Source organism: Monodelphis domestica, chromosome 1, assembly GCF_027887165.1.
Source record: "Monodelphis domestica isolate mMonDom1 chromosome 1, mMonDom1.pri, whole genome shotgun sequence".
NCBI lineage: Eukaryota > Metazoa > Chordata > Mammalia > Didelphimorphia > Didelphidae > Monodelphis > Monodelphis domestica.
The window spans coordinates 514,628,586-514,649,069 of record NC_077227.1 but is presented as its reverse complement, the minus strand read 5'-3'; the positions used below and the strand labels follow the sequence as shown (position 1 = coordinate 514,649,069).

The 20,484-nt window shown below is 34.6% G+C and overlaps 1 protein-coding gene across 2 annotated transcripts in view; it reads left to right on the top strand.

The window, feature by feature from the left end:
• Nucleotides 1-20,484, top strand: part of ASXL2 (ASXL transcriptional regulator 2) — a 171,056-nt gene that overhangs the window by 64,537 nt on the left and 86,035 nt on the right. The window contains exons 2-3 of one of the 2 annotated variants that reach the window (XM_001380127.5): nucleotides 1,818-1,900; nucleotides 7,647-7,649. The exons of the other annotated variant lie outside the window; for it this stretch is intronic. Coding sequence (XP_001380164.2) covers nucleotides 1,818-1,900; nucleotides 7,647-7,649 — 86 coding nt within the window. The remainder of the gene's footprint in view (nucleotides 1-1,817; nucleotides 1,901-7,646; nucleotides 7,650-20,484) is intronic. 2 annotated transcript variants of the gene reach the window in all.

Here is a 20,484-nt window from a genome sequence, read left to right as displayed (position 1 = left end):
TCCTGGTGGCATTGGAAATTGTTACTTGTCTTGGGCTGTTGACAAGTAGACAAAACTATAATCTCTCTAATTCTGGAAAATAAGAACTGGCAGAGAGTACAGAGTGGCATGTCATAATTTCCAAAAAAGAGAAGCGAATAGAATTTGTAGAATGTACCCTATTGAGTTTGACTTTGTGATTCCTGGGAAAATTCTATGATAATATACCAAAGAAGTAGTTAATGAAAATCTAGAAAAGTAAACAGTGATCTCAAAGAGCCCATTTGACTTCATCATCAATAGATCATGCTAGAATAAATTTATTCCTGTTTTTGGAAGAGTTGTTGTAGTTATACTTTGCCTTAATTGCATGAAAGACTTTTTTTTATGCTAAAAATAATCATGGAAAAGATAGAAACATGTGGGCTAGGTGGTGCAATAGGGGGATCTATTTAAATGGCCAGCCCCAGAGAGAAATCATTAATGGTTTAGTATTGTTTTTGACAACAGACTATTAATGACTGCTTTTTGTACCTTGCCATTATACTTTACAGTTTGCTTTTGCCTTCATTATCTCAGTGATGTTATGGTTTTTCTTGCTTTTTTTCATCTTTAAATGATTTAAATGATTTCTTTGTGTTTTATCCCTTACTGTAGAGTAAATTTTTGAGAGTAGGGGCTAGATTTCATTTTGTATCCTCTATGCCTCAATATCTTGAACATGGTAGATATTTAATTAATGTATATACTGAGCGAAATTAAACTGTTTTTGAATGCCATCTCTAGTTGGAATGATTGGAATGACTTAAAAATTTGTTCTTGGAGGTCTTGGAATGGTTAACCTTTTTGCATCATTGATTGGGATCAAAACAAAATTATTTAAATATGATTGCTTTTCTTTGTAACACTGTATTTTATTTTATGCATTTAAGGCAACCATTGGCTTCACAAGAGTCAAGGGTAGGGGGTTGAAACAGCGTCCATGACATAAAAAACGGTTAGAAACTCCAGCTGTATAAACAGCTTTCTCATTTTCTTTGTCTAATTTTGATTATTTTTTAAACCATTTTCTTTGTCTAATTTTGATTATTTTTTAAACCCTTACCTTCTGTCTTAGAGTCAATTCTGTGTTTTGATTCTAGGACAGAAGAGCAGTAATGGGGAATGAATCCCACAGCCAGGAGCTATCTGAGGCCAGATTTGAACTGGGGGATTTAATCTCTCAAACCTGCTCTTAAACCTATTGAGCCATCCAGTGCTGGGTGGGAAGGCTACCCCATTTTCTTTTAATATTTAAATTTTGCTCTAGAGGTAAGGGAGGCCTTGGGGACAGATTTTATTGTGATGCATGTTATCCATGTTAATCTAAATTATGTAGTTTATTGAGATACCTCATTTTACTGATGGTTTTAAAGGATTTTTGACTTTTTAAAAGGTTAGAAAGGTATGATATTTGTCAAGGCTTGGTTGGTTTCTAAGCAGAGAAAAACTAATTGGATAAGAGATTGATTTTTAATTCATTAGGTATTTGTTTTTGCTAGGTGCCTTGGTCAGAGAGGTTTTTTGGTTGTTGGTGGATGGGGGGGGTACATTTTCTTAGTTTTGAATTCACCATTTTTCTTTTTTAAATCAGATCAAACAGTTGGATTTCTACCTTTTCTTTCTAGGCTATCTTTTGTTGGGTATGATATCTGATGGGGGGGATTATTTATCATTATTGTTTTCTCTTTTTAGATTAAGTTTATATATTGGTAGAAAATTCCTCAGTAATATTAAATAGAAATGTAGTTAAAATGAGGCATAACCAATTTATTATTACATATTTTTCACCCCCCCAGGTCCTGGAGAAATATCCCAATACACCCATGAGCCATAAAGAAATTCTTCAAGTTATACAGAGGGAGGGATTAAAAGAAATCAGGTGAGTTAATTAGATATCATTTAGCCTGACCAAAGTATATTACATTATTTTCTAAGCATGGACTGTGCATAGTTACTTCATTTCTCCTTCACTCATCTTGTGGATACAGACACCTCAATAATTGGAGAACACTTTTATTGGAGTGCAGTAAGAGTTATTATTCATGATAACCCAGAATAGTCAACAAAATATTACGTTTATCATATTCTGTTCAAAATGACAGAGAAATTTGTGATGCCTTTTCAAAAATTTCCATTACATGTGAAAACATCTTGATACTTTTTTTATTTGGAAAATACATGAGAAACAGCATTTTCCCCAATAATAGAAAAATGAAATGTTAATTTATACCCCAGAGCTTTCTTCTCTAATGTGAGCCACCAGTTCTCTATTAACTATTTTGTCAGGCCTGCTTCTAAAGAAATAAAATTCACCTTTGTTTTCAAGTTTACAAGAAATAATAAAAATAGTCTGAAGTGCTGATGAACCTTGCTTTCCATAGCATATGAGTTGCAGGAAAATGGTGTTTATATTGTCATAGATTTGAAATGTAATATTTTAAAAGACTCCTATGACAAGTCTTCTTTTAAAAGCAGTGACCCATAATTTATTTTATAAACCCAAATCATCATAGATCAGAAAATCTTTTTACCTTCAGTATAATAAATACCAATTTCAGACCTAACCAAATAAATGTTACAAGAGAAAAATGTTATTGAATAAAACCATTTCCCTTCTTTAACAACATTGTTTCCCTTTATTATTGATCTTGACGTTGAAGCTTTTGCTTCAATTCTCCGTTACTCTAACAGATGGATATGATAGAGAGCAGAATGCTATGTTGGCATGGTTAAGTAGAATTTCATTTCAGCTCTATAACTTAAAGCTTGTTATACTGTGTTTCCAAACAAATAGGAAAGGAAGGGAGAAATTAAAGGAATGTGGGAAATGTTACAAATGTAAAGAAATAAAGGTATAAGACAAATTTCAAAATATCAAAAACGATTACAGTTTTCACTTAGTCATTCATTCCACTAATAGACTATTTCTGGTTTAGACCATGCTATTTTTCATAGCTATTCTATTGGTCATATCATCCTTAGAGAGTTATGATGATTCATTTTACTATTGCCAAGGACCTAACAAATGGTTCTGAGGAGAACCAAAGAATGAAAGTAAGGATAGAATTTCTAGTTAAGGTGACTGAGCTGCCTTCAATAGGAAGGCAGAATTATTCAACTCTTGCCACTCTTTTCTCTATCAAAGGCAGATTTTCTTTGTTTTAGAAGAGACATAGCAAAAAATTGATAATGGAGGGTAGAAACACCTAAGTAGGGAAAAGAAACCCAAGATATAATAGTAAAGGCACCTCATTGTCATTTAAGACTTCAGATTCCCAAGTCTAGACTAGCCATGTCTCAAGGTACTGAAAGAACTGACAGTTGTGATTGCTGAGCTACTGTCAGTGACTTTTGAAAGAATTTGGAAAATGGAAGAATGGATCAGAAAAGTTTAACTCTTGTCTGCTTTCCTGGATAGGGAGGCAGGGAGAAAGAAATAGGCAGAAAGAAATCTATAAACCACAAGCGAGTGAACTTGATTTTGATGCCTGCTAATTTAACATTTTAATGTCTAATGGCATAGATAGACAGGACCAGTAAAAATTATAGGTTTCTAAGTATCAGGTTTTGGTATTATTTAAAGAAACACATTTTAGCAAAGTGTAGTGGGCTGCTTTCCGTTTACAAATCTGTCATATTAGATATCTTAAGCAATTAACCATTCGTTATGGTCTCTTGTTTAGGTATAGAATGCACTAAGTGGTCCCCAGGGTCTCTTCTGTCATTGAGATTTTGTGATTCTTTTAGTGATGACCTCTATATCTAGTAGTGTGAGATATTTTTAGAATGATTTACATGAAATATGTTACTAGGTACATTATAAATTCATTTATCAAATCTCATCTGGGCCCCTATTTCCAGAAAGATAGTTCTTTATTTTCTCCCTAATTTCCAGTTTCACACCCATAGAAACCATTCCAAACTCTTCTTCCCTTTTCTAGCTGTTACATATTCTGTTCTCTCTTTCTCTCAGCTGTGGACCTTATCTCTTACTTCACTGAAAAAAACAATTTAGACCATTCAATATGAGGTTCCCCCCAATTTTCTTATCTCAGAACCCCTTGGCATCTTTCACTCTCTCCTCATTCCTCCTAGTCTTTGACAAAGTGTGATTCTTAACCTTGTCAAGGTCAATTTATATGCCAGTGCACTTGATCCCTGATCTTATCTTCTCCAGCAAATTGTCTTTTCTCTTATTTCTCCTTCCGAGTCCTCCCTCTCCCTCCTTTATCTTCAACCTCTCCCTATCATCTTATTCCTACTTTAATGTGTTAAATATGCCCATTCTTAAAAAAAAATAAAATAAAAAATAAAACCTTTACTGGACACTACCATCTCTTCACATTATTGTCCTGTTACTTTCCTTTCTCAGTCAAACTTCTTTTAAAAACCATCTATATTCATTGCTTTCACTTTCTCTCCTCTCTACAGCCCTTTATACTCTGCCTTTTTAACCTCATGACTCAGCTGAAATTATTTCTCCCAAGTTACCAGAGATCTCTTTAATTGCCAGACCTGATGACCTTTTTTCAGTCCTCATCCTTCTCTGTTTGCTTCATCTGGCAATGCTGATCACCCTTTCCTTTTGAATATTCTTCAATGTCCTTCTAACCCACGGGACATTTCACATCATCTGTTGCCCCAGTTTTTACAGTAGGCTCCTCATTGATCTTCCTGATTAAATTCTTTCAGTACTTTAGAACATTCTCCCTGGTGCTGCCATAATGGTTTTCCTTACCCATAGATCTGATCACATCACAGTGCTATTTAAACTGTAGAATCAAATGTGATTCCCTCTGTTTAGCTTTTAAAGCCCTGAAACTCTTCTAGCTTCATGCCACATTACTTTCTCCTATGCTTTGTGATCCAACCAAATTAGCATCCTTGTCTGACATTGCATATAATATTTTGTAGTCCTTCATCTTTTGATTATATGTTTTGTCCTCTTTAAGATCTCCATTGGATTTTCTCTAAATTTTAGTTTATTTTTAGTGATCTCTTTTATTGTAATTATTGTATGTCTAGTTCTACTTATCTTGCTCTGTCGGTTTTTACAAATCTTCCCATTTCCCTGAATTCCTCTTTGTTGTTTCTTACTGCACAATAATATTCCATTACATTGATACAACATAGTATTTTCAGTTATTTCCCCAATAAATGAATTAGTTTGTTTCTAGTTCTTTGTTTCCACAAAGATTGCTGCTATTAATGATTTGGCCTACATTATTCATTTATTTCCTTTTGACTTCCTTAATGTATATGCTGAAGAATGACGTGTGTGGGTCAAAGGATTTGGATAATGAAGCTACTTGTCTTGAAATCTATAGTGTTAGGATCACTTCATGGCTCTACTATATATGTCTTTGTTCCTATTTTCTCACAGTAATTTCAACACTGACTTTTCTTCCCTCAAGCTTCTGTGTCTTATTCACACTGAGATGTCCAGAACTGAACACAGTGCCTCAGATGAATCTAATGAGAATAGAGTATAAGGTGATTATCACCACCCTGTTTCTGAAAGCTCTACCTCTCTTAAGGTAGTGCCAGATTTCATTAACTTTTGGGGAAGCCACATAATATTGTTGAATTATATTATACATATACTTCACTAAAACTCCCAGATTTTTCCTACATTCCAAAACCTTCAATGACTTTAATTTCCATAGAATTCGCTTGAAATTCTTTAATCTTGCATGCTGGTTCCTATGCAATCCAGTATATAATCAAAGAAGATTCTTAGCTTTATGAGATTAAGTTGCTGGAATAAAAATGCTATTAATAACAGAAATAGAGAAATAAAGAGGAACAGCAACTTTGGAGAGAGGGAAGAAACAATACATGAGAGAAAAAGTTGGTTTTTGGATATCTTAAATTTCATGTTTTATATATTTTTTGTAATTAAAAAATTTTGTGTAAGACCAAAGATATCTTATGAAATCAAGTTTATAGAAGTTTTATCATGCCATTGCAGAAACAGAAGAAATGAGGCCAAATATTTGGGGAAGACTAGTTTTATCAGAACCTATGCTAATTAGTATAAGTATTAAGAACTGAACTACTTGATAAAATATATTCAGCTATTGCTTTTCTCATTGATTGTATACTAGACTAAGCCTAGCATGGTTTTAGCTCCATTGTTCCATGTTATTGTGATATTGAAAACTAATGGTAAAAGAGTATAGAGCCACCACACTTTGCAGAACCACTCTTCACCTCAAGGTTGGGGCCCTTCTGACTCTTCACATTTGGTATCTTTCTCCACCTTCACACTTACTCTCCTTGTAAAATTATTAAGCTATGGTTCAATCCTGGTGCTTCTTTATTTTTTCTCTTTCCAGACTATTCTCGACCTAGTTGGGAAGGATAAGGAGAAACTTAAAAATAGGCAAAATGGAAATTAGTAGGCTGTATGAGAAGAAATGAAAAACCAAAAATAAGACTTGGGGACTTTCATGTTAGTTTGTAATTCAGAAAGTTTAAAATTGCTGTTTCCATTTAATATGAGTAACTAGATCTATCAAAGCTTATTTCCATATAGTATACCTTGCCAGTCTTTTAAAGGATTATATCAATCACTAATTTAAATTGTTAAATACTATTTAATTGAATATTAATGTAGGACAATATTTCAAACTTTCTGTACAAATGTTTTTTAAAAAAATCAGGATTTCATAACTTTGCTTCAAAAGGCCTTTCTTAGTACTAATACTTTTCCAGCTTTATCGGATAACAAAGCCCTTGCAGTGCTCTTTCAGTAGTCACTGGCTTTAATACTACCTAATAGTGATAGCATATATTTTGCTTGCTGTTCATTTCCTTAGCTTCTTCGGTCTTCTCTGTACCACCAATAAAGCTAGGAAAGCCATATTTTGGCTTGTAAGAAGACATGTTATCAAGGGGAAAACAGCATCATTTCCTTTGGTATCCTTGTTTCTAACTTATAGGCAGAAGTATGGAGAGACCCTAGTTGGTTGGGATGCTGTCACTTATGACAAGAAACTTGGTTTTTTTTTCCTAATAATTGTAAAGTTTCTCAGCAGAATTGGCTTCAAGATGCATCTAGAGAGTCATCAGGCATATTTTAGGTGATTATGATTTTTTAAAATAGCTAACAGCAATCCTATATCTACCATTGACTTATTAAAAAACCTTACTTTTTTCCAGCATTGTAGAGCCTTAAAAAGAGTTCATAATCTTCAAAGGAGAAAGAAACCATTGCAGATTGCTTTAAAATAGCCCCCAGAGATGACTATTATTCAATATATATATATATTCATCCTCAATATGGAACTGTAATATAGAATGGTCTTAACCTTTCCCCAATATTAGGTGGTAATTGAATTGGTTTTAAGGTGTTTTTTTTAAGTGGTTCAAAGAAAGTTATTGTCTTTTGCCAAGTACTTTGATGTTTTTGTATGACTTGAACATATTTATTAAAAACAATTATTTTATATAATTAAAAATATCTTCAGAATAGTAAGGTGGGTGGCGCTAATGCTAACTTAAAGGATGGTAGGTATTATTGGGAGGGAGTGGGTTTGTTTTTTGATTAATGTTTTCAAAAAAATTAAAGTATTTCTCTTTTTTTCCTTCTCTCTTTTCCTCGATTTGCAATCCAATTCCAGAAGGTAAGAATTACTTTTTTTCTAAAGCAATATTATGTTATCTTAAAACAGAATTTTTAAGTTTAACTGAATGGATGCTTTAATTTTTTAAATTTTAAAAAAAAAACACATGAAGTTTTAGAAAATGAAATTACATTTTTGAATGTTTTAAATGTTTTTGTGCATAAAATTTGTGTTATAAGTAAATTAAATAAAGGACTAAACTCCGTGGGAGTGCTTAGTACTCTATAGAAATAGTTCTAGAATTAAGTGACATGTAAGCATATGTATTGCTGTATTTCTCTGTGTTTGAGAATATATATGTATTAATCCAGTTCCATTTGGAATTTCAGTACAATTGAGGAAGGAAATGTTTTTGCATAATATCGAGATAACTACTTTGTTATTTATCTGTTTGATAATACTATGTACATATTTTGAGGCCTTTAAACTATGGGGTGCAATAAATATGGAGAGCTGTGGCCAATTTCAGGTGCACATAGCCTTGATTGAGTCATAATGTCCTTTCATATCAGTGTTTATGGTTTCCAAGTTCTCTTCTAAGTTCTTCCTTGGCAAAGACTCTGACTAATTGAAGTATGACGCCATCAACTGCTTTTCCCAGTCTTGCAACTGCTACTAAAATGAAGATAAAAGGATTAAAAAGACAAGCAGTTAGACTTTTTAATTAAAAAGTTAATGTATTAAGTGAAAATTTATAAACCTAATTACTTATATATGTAATAGGACCTAAGGACATACACTCATATCCCAATTATAATTTCATTCACAGATCCTAAAACTGTTTTGTAGTCTGAGTAGTCACAGTATTAGAATTGGGGTGTAAGAGTGAAGTACACAATATCCCCTTTAGGTATTTCCCTTCTGAGGAAGACAGTAAGGGGAATTTGAACATAAATAAAGCATTTTGATGTCCCAGTAAAAATAGCTTCTTTGAAGGGGAGAACTACTCCTGGAAGGAGAGATTGTGAAGGATGCCTGGGGATGCCTGTGTGCCCATGCCAACTTGCGTGTCCCCCTGCCCCCCCCCAATCCTAGTTCTTTCTCAGGAAATCCAATGTTGACTGCTTAAAAAACAACTAAAAATTAAGTAACTCTACCCCTGAGCGCATGAGAAATACAAAATAAGGCAAAAAAAAAGTTTTTTAAAGTATTGTAAATAATGGTTGTTTCATTTATTTTGATGTCAGATTTTTCAGGACCAGTCAATCATGAAGGTGAATTTAATCTTCAAGATATTTTATTTCAGAAATAGAGAATCCATAGAGGCAAACTTGTCCAGCATATATTTTTTACTCACAAGAAAACTGAGAAATAGTTTAAGGTCATGTAGCTAATTAGTAATAGACCCAGGGCACCCCCAGTGCTTGCCACCCCTGCTATGTAATCTGAACAAAATAGCTGTGAACATCGTGTTGTAGAAGTAGAGCACTGTAAGCCAGAATCTGTAGAGCACTGTAAGCCAGTGTTAGTGTATTGTATTTAACATACTATTTCTCTATAAATGTTCACAAATACTGACACTTTAGTTACATTATATATTCCCTGGTCTATAGTGGCTAGTGTATTTAGGGTGGTTTTGGGGATGGGAATAAGAAGGATTGAATTTGGCCAGTAATGATATGTTATACTGTGGGTTGAAAGCCAACAGTTAACCCAGACCAGGGCATTAAGACACAGACCACTCAATAACTGGGAAAGTATTTTAATTAAATGGGGAAAGGTTGAAAAGGAAATAGGGTAACCCTGATATTAATTCCCTCTAAAGTCCCAAGGATCATTTTAAATGTCTCATTGTGGAGAGTCTTCACAAAGTTGATCTACTCTCATCCTCACCTCAATTACCTAAAATTCTCAGTCCCTACACTAGCTAATTCTGCACTAAACCCCCCTTTGTGTTATTATTTAAGGGTAATGGTCTGTGGTAAGCTTAGCAGGGCCCAGGGAAAGATCCCAAGTCCAGTTGGACTCAGATACCCCACCCACTAACAGCTACACTTGACTGGATGTTGAGTCAGGCTAGCTTCAGTTGAAGGATCTTCTTCTCAGGAACCACAGGTCTTAGCAGCAATGCACAGGTAAAGGTAATCCACCAGGTAGCTTGGCAGCAAAGCCTCCTAGATGCTTGCAGTCAGCAAACCCCAGAGAGACTAACTGCTTCTCAGTTTTTCATCTTAACCCTCTTTTTCAACATTCCACATCCCTGTTAGTCTGATGCCTCCATCCTCTGTATCTGTCCCCTGCAGACCATCCTCTCATGCTATAACCCTCTCTTACTTATAACACCAGACAGGATTTTGCAAGTGTTTTCTTATCTTTTTTTAAAACTTTAAATATTTTTCCATGTTTCCATGATTCATTTTCTTTCCATCCCCTCTTCCTTCCCCCTGCCTAGAGTTGACATGCAATTCGCTGGGTTATACAAATATTATTACTTGATATCTATTTTCATATTTTTGCTTTAGAGTGATTTCTTATACCCCAAATCACATATCCATATATATAGATGATAAGTGATGGCATATGTTTTTCTTTTGTGTTTCTACTCCCATAGTTCTTTCACTCATTGTAGTTAGAATTCTTTCCCATAATTCCTTCAGCGGTGCCCTGGCTTGTTGCATTGCTACTAGTAACAAAGTCTATTACATTGGATTGTTCCACAGTGTTTTACTTTCTGTGTATAATATTCTTCTGGTCCTGTTCATTTCACTCTGCATCAGTTCATTGAGGTGTTCTCCCAGTTCACATAGAAATCCTCCAGATCATCATTTTTTATAGCACAATAGTATTCCATCGCCATCATATACCACAATTTCTTCAGGCATTCCCCAATCGAGGGACAACCCTTCATTTTCCAATTTTTTGCCACTACAAAGAATGTGGCTATGGATATTTTTGTAGAAGAATTTTTCCTTATTATCCTTTGTGTTACAAACCTTGTAGTGGTATTGCTGGATTAAAGGGTATACATTCTTTTAAAGTATTCCAGAAAGCCTGGATTCATTCACAACTCCACCAGCAATGCATTAGTGTCCCGATTTTGCCACAACCCCTTCAACATTTATTATTTTCCTTTATTGTCTTATTGGCCAATATGCTAGATGTGAGGTGATACCTCGGCATTGTTTTGATTTGAATTTCTCTAATTATATGATATTTAGAACTCTTTTTCATGTGTTTATTAATAGTTTTGATTTTTTTATCTGAAAACTGCCTATTTGTATCCCATGATCATTTGTCAATTAGGGAATGGCTTGATGTTTTTTTGTTTTTTTTGTACAATTGACTTAGCTCCCTATAAATTTGAGAAATGAGACCCTTGTCAGAGGTTTTTGTTATATATATATATTTTTCCTAATTTGTTGCTTCCCTTTTAATTTTGTTCCTCATCTTTTTTGGCCTCAACTTATATTAATTTAATGTTTAGTTATCATATATTTCTCCCTGTTTTTCAAATAAGCCTTTTCTTTAGCCTCGCTAGTTAAAAGCTAAATTGTACTAACTTTGTTTTATTCACTTTAAAGTTTCCCTCCAAGTTCCCAGCCATATCCCCATCTTCATCAAGTTTGTAGAAAGAGATTTCATCTTAGAAATTCTGGCAGATCTTTTCTCTGTGCCCCCTTCACCAAATCAGATTTCAGATTTGAAAATTCAGTGACTTTTTAGACCAGGAATTCTTGGGTTATTGATCTTGATTTTAAAATAATTTGAGTATTACACTTAAATAGGCTAATAAAGATCCATGACCCCTGAAAGATGAAGAACCCATACCCAAAATGAACTCCCATTTTAACATATTTAGTAAGTGGTTGTCTAGGGTATGTTTGAAAATCTCCAGTGAGGAAAGGGTCTCCTGGTGCAGCTCGTTACGCTTTTGTACAGCTCTAATAATAAGGAATGGTTTTCATTTATTTTATTTTTACATTTATCCTAAATTTGCCGCTTTGTTCTTCCACCTTTATTACTACTAGCTTGCCATCTTGAAGCAAAAATAATTCTATTGAAAGCCTGTCCAGCAATCTCTCAAAGCCGAGGGTCCCTTCTGCCTAGGTATGACAGTTTAGACAAGTAATGATTGGATGGGACACAACTCAGTATTCAGACATTTGTGCTCAGGCGTCACCAAGCTATTCAGCCAGGCACAGAGCTGATATTTATTATATAGCTTCAGTGAGTACATGCTTTTCTGACACACAGTCATTTTTCAACATACATGATTTCTAGCAGGTAATTGCATATGTCACACATTAAAAAATTGCTTAATCAACATTCTATGACCATTTACCATGTTGCTACATGGTAATTCGTGATAGAAATAAATGACATAATCAGGGTGATCTGGAGGTTAGTTCCCCCTGACCTGTGGCATGACCAGCTAAGAGAATCATTATTGCTTTTGATCAGCTTTCACAATCAATCACAATTACTTAGGAGATAGGTAACAAAACATTTCACAGCTACGTATAAGGTTAAAGGGTAAACTTAAGGCAGACCAGAATCAGCAATTTTCCTCAATTTCCAAGTTACGTTTTTCTTGTGTTGCATCAAAGCACCTTAACAGTGTCGCCTGGTTATTGTCAACATAACAAAACTGGTGAAGTGTGTCAGTAGCTTGTGCTTCAGAGGAGTGATTGATGTGGTGCTTATGTGTTTGGCTAGCTATGGGTGTGGGGCATCTAAGTGTACCTCTGCTGAGTGAGAAAGGGGAATAATGGGTAATGATCTTCAGGTTTTAATTATGTGAATATAATTTTTGGGGTATTATTCTAGGGGGATAAAAGTGGACATATGTATAAATCCTTTGGATATTTACTTTCATATTACTTCTTCTGTGACTGGAGAGAGAACAACAATCCTAGCCAGTAATAAGAGAAGTTAGTGGGAGAAGTCACATAGAAGCGATTCAGTGGATGCCTCATCTTTCCAGAAGGTCGCCTTGCAACTCTGGCACTCACGCACAACCATGTCAGACAGCGTGGGCTTGATGGCTTCCCACATCTCCCCCTTTTCTGTTTTTTAATTGAAATGACTTCAGCTTGATTTGAACTTGATGAGTTGTGGAACCTAAACGCTGGATGATGACTGGAAAGCAAACAAGAATGAGAAAAAATAAGACAAGAGCAAATCCACAAGCAATGAGGATATGAATAAAATCATTATGGAATATGAAAGAAGAGACAGTTATAAAAGGAATTTTCAATGGATGAGGCTGAATAAAGGGAGGTACTGGAGTGACTAATATCCATAATTTGTTTATGTAATGTTTTTAGATCAACAGAAAATTCTGAATGGTTCCAAATTCCAAAAATGTGTTGTTTTAAGTTCTCCCAAGGAACATCCGATTGATTATAAGGGAAGGGAGAAACACAGATCCTCTAAAAGTCAGCGACATTTTGATTTGAAACTCACTTTTATATTTTGTAACTGATTTCAAATATAAAAAATGGTCTCTTCTAGGATATTTATGTGGACTTCTAACCCTTTGTCAATGTGTTCCTTAGTTAAAAGGGCAAGGGTGGCATTTTTTAAAAGATTGTCTTCATGTTGTGCAGAGTGAACTATTTGAACCAGAACAGTGGCCAAGGCTGCTAATGATGTAATCACACAGGCATAAGTGCAGATCCCCAAAATAAGAGATGCAATGAAGTGCTTAGGGTGGCTTAAATTGTTGGAAATTAATTGTAAGGCATAAATTCCTGAGTCATCATAGCTGTGCAAATACAGTGGTAGCAGGAATGGAGAGATTAAGACAATTGGTTAAAATAAATCATAAGCAAGAAATTCTAATAGTCTTGGGGAATAACATGCACACTGAGAAAGTCAGAGTCATTGGTGTAAAGTTAAAGGCAGCAGTACAATCAGGAGGTGAAAATCCTTGCTTGTGCTGCAGGTGTCTTGATTTCTTGGTAGAGCATCCTGAGCTGTTGTCTTAACACAGTCTCTCTGTATCTGCATTCTCTTCATTGCCTTCCTGCTGGGATGTGTCGTGCAGCTTCTTGTTGGGGTAGGAATCATGGCGAGGACATGTCCTAAAGGTCCTAACCTTTACCTTAAAAGTTTAGATTATTTATCCCTAGTAATTAACTAAATAATACTTGTGACATTTTAATTGTGGGCTGATTAAAATCTCATAAATGCAGGGGGGAAATCATGTTTAGAAATATACATGCACAGACATGCAAGCATCAGATATCAATCAAATAAATGTAAGGTTCTCTCACTAACTTTGATACATAGAAGCTTTATTTATGTACATGTCACTATAGTGGTGAAAAACTATCCTATCCTATCTTAAAGTGTTTGAATTTTAGTGCTCTCTAAGAATTCTTTTTACTGCAGTAGAAAAAGGGAGGGGTAACTAACGGGTAACTTGCTGTAACAAACAGGAGAAAGGGTGTGTGTGTGATAAGACAGGTTAACTCAAAAAATAAATTAAAATCTTTAATAGTAGTGTTTTAAATAGGATTTTTGTTTTCAAAATATGTAGATTCCCATACATAAAGGTGGATAATGGAATCCCTTTTCCAATAATCAGTGAAATTATTTGTAATCAAAAACTGCTTTTGGCTGCCAGCCAGTGTATGTTTATTTAACGCTAGCTCTGGGGAGAAAGAAAGGAGAGGGGGGAGTGAGGGAATGAATCATCAAGTTTGTGTCCTAGCAATTCTAAACAATTCCTTTGAGGGATTAATATATTTAACTTTTCAAAAGAAAGACTAAGCTTATATCATGAATGTATTATGGTTTACACAGAAGCATTTAAAGGAAAGACTGACTTGTTGATGTATAAAAGGGTAATTTATGTATTTTCTCAAAATTTATATATTTTATTCTAACCACCTGAACCATAAATCTTTCAATTCTGATATATTCACATTAGCATCTTAAACAATTAATCCAATTACTCATAAATCAATGCATTACTAATTTAGTTTATCTAACTTTAACATATTAATTGTTGTGACTAAAGGGAAAATCTTTTCTTTGACCTGAGCTTCTTTTAGAATTCTGAATTTGTAGTTTGGACTTTTACAGTTGTATCACATAACCAAATTGTGCAGTTTCAACTAAAAATCCCTTTTTTCCTGTCTATTTCTAGAAGATCTCTTATTTTTAGTTAATAGTAGTATATAGGAATTATAGTATTTAGGTATACTCAAACTCTTAAAATGATTGTTACTCTTTTTCTTTTTTTTTATTTGGTCAATTTCAAACATTATTCCTTGGTTACAAAAATCATATTCTATTCCTCCCTTCCCTTCCTCTGCCCTTCCCATAGCCTATGCTCAGTTCTGTTGGGTATTACATATGACCTTGATCAGAACCTATTTCCATGTTGTTGATGTTTGCATTAGGATGTTCATTTAGGGTCTATATCCCCAATCATATCTCCCCCCTCTCCCCCCCATGTAATCGAGCAGTTGTTTTTCTTCAGTGTTTCTACTCCCACAGTTTTTCCTCTGAATGTGAATAGTGTTCTTTCTCATAGATCCCTCTAGATTGTTCAGGGTCACTGCATTGCCACTAATTGAGAAGTCCATTACATTCGATTGTACCACAGTGTATCAGTCTCTGTGGACAATGTTCTCCTGGTTCTGCTCCTTTTGTTCTGCATCACTTCCTGGAGGTTGTTAGTTCCCATGGAATTCCTCCACTTTATTATTTCTTTGAGCACAATAGTATTCCATCACCAAGAGATACCACAGTTTGTTCAGCCATTCCTCAATTGAAGGGCATCCCATCATTTTTCAATTTTTAGCCACAACAAAGAGCACAACTATGAATATTCTTGTACATGTCTTTTTCCTTATTATCTCTTTGGGGTAGAAACCCAGCAATGCTATGGCTGGATCAAAGGGCAGACAGTCTTTTAGCACTCTTTGGGCATAGTTCCAAATTGCCCTCCAGAATGGTTGGATCAGTTCACAACTCCACCAGCAATGCGTTAATGTCCCTACTTTGCCACATCCCCTCCAGCATTCATTACTTTCTTTTGCTGTCATGTTAGGCAATCTGCTAGGTGTGAGGTGATACCTCAGAGTTGTTTTGATTTGCATCTCTCTGATTTAGAAGAGATTTAGAACATTTTTTCATGTGCTTATTAATAGTTTTCATTTCTTTGACTGAAAATTGCCTATTCATGTCCCTTGCCCATTTATCAATTGGAGAATTGCTTGGTTTTTTTGTACAATTGATTTAGCTCTTTGTAAATTTGAGTAATTAGACCTTTGTCAGAGGTTTTTGTTATGAAGATTGTTTCCCAATTTGTTACTTTCCTTTTAATTATGGTTACATTGGTTTTGTTTGTACAAAACCTTTTTAATTTGATGTAATCAAAATTATTTATTTTACATTTTGTGATTTTTTTTTCTAAGTCTTGCTTGTTTTTAAAATCTTTCCTTTCCCAAAGGTCTGACATGTATACTATTCTGTGTTCACCTAATTTACTTATAGTTTTCCTTCTTTATGTTCAAGTCATTCAAACAAAAGAAGCTTGCCCTTGGTGGTGTGAATGTGAATTTTGGTCCCCAAAGCTGGGATCTTTAGGCTTATCATAGACTGTCTTGCTGAGGTCACTTATTCCAAGTCTATTCCACTGATCCTCCTTTCTGTCTCTTAGCCCGATGACCACTGCTTGATAGTATAGTTTAAGATCTGGTACTGCAAGACCACCTTCCTTTGCATTTTTTTTTTTCATTATTTCCATGGATATCTTTGATCCTTTGTTCTTCCAAATGAACTTTGTTATGTTTTTTTTCTAATTCAGTAAAAAGGTTTTTTGGTAATTTGATAGGTATGGCACTAAATAAGTAAATTAATTTGGGTAGCATGGTCATTTTTATTATGTTAGCTCATCCCACCCATGAGCAATTAGTGTTTTTCCAATTATTTAGCTCTAGTCTTAATTGTGTGGAGAGTGTTTTGTAGTTGTGTTCATATACTTCCTGTGTTTGTCTCAGCAGATAGATTCCTAAGTATTTTATATTGTCTAGGGTGATTTTAAATGAAATTTCTCTTTCTGATTCTTGCTGCTGAGATGTGTTGGAGATATATAGAAATGATGTCTTATGTGGGTTGATTTTGTATCCTGCAACTTTGTTAAAGTTGTTGATTATTTTCATTAGCTTTTTAGTTGATTCTCTAGGATTCTTTAAGTAGACCATCATATTATCTGCAAAGAGTGATAACTTAGTCTCTTCATTGCCAATTTTAATACCTTTGATTTCTTTTTCTTCTCTAATTGCTATTGCTAGTGTTTCTAATACAATGTTAAATAATAGAGTTGATAATGGGCATCCTTATTTCACTCCTGATCTTATTGGGAATTCATCTAGTTTATCCCCATTGCAGACGATGTTTGCTGATGGTTTTAGATAAATACTGTTTATTATTTTTAGGAAGGACCCTTCTATTCCTATACTTTCTAGTGTTTTCTATAGGAATGAGTGTTGTATTTTGTCAAAGGCTTTTTCTGGATCTATTGAGATAATCATGTGATTTTTTTGTTGGTTTGCTTGTTGATATGGTCAATTATGTGGATCGTTTTCCTAATATTGAATCATCCTTGCATTCCTGGTATAAATCCCTCGTGATCACTTGGTGGAGTCTTTTTTTCTGGTATTCTATTTAGGATTTTTGCATCTATATTCATTAAGGAGATTTGTCTGTGTTTTCTTTCTCTGTTTTTGACCTGCCTGGCTTTGGAATCAGTACCATATTTGTGTCATAAAAGAAATTTGGTAGAACTCCTTCTTTGCTTATTACGTTAAATTGTTTGCATAATATTGGTATTAGTTATTCTTTGAATGTTTGATAGAATTCATTTGTGAATCCTTCTGGTCCTAGGGATTTTTTCTTAGGAAGTCCTTTGATGGCTTGTTCAATTTCTTTTTTCTGATATGGGGTTAGGTATTCTATTTCTTCTTTTGTTAATTTAGGCAATTTATATTTTTGTAAATATTCATCCATATGCCCTAGATTGCCATATTTATTGCCATATAATTGGGCATAATAGTTTTTAATGATTGCCTTAATTTCCTCTTCATTAGAGGTGAGGTCTTCCTTTTCATCTTTGATACTGTTAATTTGGTTTTCTTCTTTCCTTTTTTGTTAGATTGACCAGCACTTTGTCTATTTTTTTTCCCAAAATACCAGCCTCTAATCTTATTTATTAATTCAGTAGTTCTTTCACTTTCAATGTTATTAATTTCTCCTTTAATTTTTAGGATCTCTAATTTAGTTTATATCTGGGGATTTTTAATTTGCACAAAAAATTAATAAATGGGTAAGGGACACGAATAGGTAATTTTCAGATAAAGAAATCAAAACTATTAATAAGCACATGAAAAAGTGTTCTAAATCTCTTATAATTAGAGAAATGCAATTCAAAAGAAGTCTGAGGTATCACCTCACATCCATCAGATTGGCTAACATGACAGCAAAGGAAAATAATGAATGCTGGAGGGGATGTGGCAAAGTAGGGACATTAATGCATTGCTGGTGGAATTGTGAATTGATCGAAGCTTTCTGGAGGGCAATTTGGAACTATGCCCAAAGAGCACCAAAGGTCTGTTTTCCCAGTGATCCAGTCATAGCACTACTGGGTTTGTACCCCTAAGAGATAATAAGGAAAAAGACTTGAACAAAAATATTTATAGCCATGCTCTTCATGGTGGCAAAAATGATGGGATGCCCTTTAATTAGGGAATGGCTGAACAAATTGTCATATCTGTTGGTGATGGAATACTATTGTGCTCAAAGGAATAATAAACTTGGGGAATTCCATATAAACTGGAATGACCTCCAAGAATTGATGCAGAGTGAAAGGAGCAGAACCAGGAGAACATTGTCCACAGAGACTGATATACTGTGGTACCATTGGATGTAATGGACTTCTCTAGTAGTAGAGATGCAAAGATCCTGAACAATTCTGAGGGATTTATGAGAAAGAACACTATCCATATCCAAAGGAAGAACTGTGGGAACAGAAATACAGAAGAAAAACAACTACTTGATCACATGGGTCAATGGGGATATGATTGGAGATGTAGACTCTAAATGATCACTGCAGTGCAAACATCAACAATATGGAAATGGGTTTTGATCAAGGATACATGTAAAACCCAGTGGAATTGCATGTTGGCTATGGATGGGGTTGGGGGGAGGGGAAATATTCTAAATTGACTAATTAAATACATTTTTAAAAAATAGTATTGCATATTTGTCTTTTTTCTTTAGTTTTCATTTTTAAGATTTTTTATCCTTCCTAGGCTGACTTCTCATTTAAGCCGCTTGGGTGGCATAGTATCTTATGTTTCTTTCATACCAGAGGTTCTTAACTTTTTTGTGTCATAGACTCTTATCTGGTAAAACCTAGGTACCCTTCTGCACGATAATATTGTCATTATTTTATCTGACTGACTGTCTCTGTATATCTATCTGGCCATCCATCCATTTGTCTATCCATCTATATCCCATCTATTTTTTCTAAGATCATAATGAAAGAAAATGTATTTCAAAATAAATGTTTGATTGGGGGAGGGGTCTATCCAAGTTCTCAGATATCCCCCACCCTTCACTCCATGGTTCCTAGGCTAAAAACTAATTCTCCAAACATAACTGTTTTCTCAGAATCATAGGTCAGACTATGTCAGAACATAACTTTCTTCTTTATCACAAACTTCTTTATCATAAACTGTAGATGGGGATACCCCCCTGGTCCTCATCATTCCAATATCCAATTCCCCCAATACTCCATGTCAGATCCAATTGAAAATTCCCCCCCCCCTTTTTTTCCTTTAGAAAGGGGGAAAAATACTTAAGGCATGTCAAGAAGTTATTAGCTTTGCTTCAGTAGAGATCTAGAATATGTCTGAATAATAAATGTACCATTGTCTCTAGTTAGTAAGTATTGAGTACCTATTATATCTTAGGTACTGAGCTAAATTCTGGTGTTATAAAGAAAGGCCCTCAAGGAGCTCCCAATCTAATGGGGAAGAAAACTTGCAAATAGGGTATAGATAGGATCATTTGGAGAGAATTAGCTGAGGCAAAGTACTAGAATTTAAGTAAGATCAGCAAAGGTTTCCTATAGAAGGTGAAAATTTTGGTTTCTTCTGTTGTTGACTAATATATTCTGATAATTGATGCTTTGCAACATCTTCCACACCTTGTTTTCATATTTCCTCCTATAAATATAGCTTCTTAATATACAGTGATATACTATTAGCTCATCCCATCCTTCCCCACCCCCCTGATCCCCTCTCCCCCACCTTAGTCTGATTTTTATTTATTTCACCTAGTTTCAATGATATCCTTGAGCTAAAATTTATCTCCCTCGATTCCTTTTGTGTCTCTAGGTTATTGCCATTATTAGGTGGGCCATTTGTGTGTGGACATTTGACAATTTCTCAACTGCCTTTCTTCATTGTAGTGAGGTGGTCTTCCTTCTCTCTTTAAAACCCCTTTGATTTGCAATTTTTTGTAATATACCTGCAAAACCCCTGGCAATATCCTTATTGGACTTAGGTATGCTATCTTCACAGAGGCCTGTCATTGCTCTATTTTAGGCAGTTGTGCAAACATTTACATCCCTTTCTTCGGGGCTAACCTCTTGGGCAGCTGTTCACTTCCCAAATTAGATATTCTCTTTTGTATCCCTTGACTTAATGAGCAATAATGGTAAGTAAAACACAACCTGTTTCCCTATAGCTTCAAACTTTATAATATTTGGCAGTATTTTGGGTAGTATCATTTGTACCCACATGTATCACCCAATTTAATGCATTAGAAAAATCTCTAGGAAGGCCAGTGCTCTCTTATCAGTCCATCAAATTGC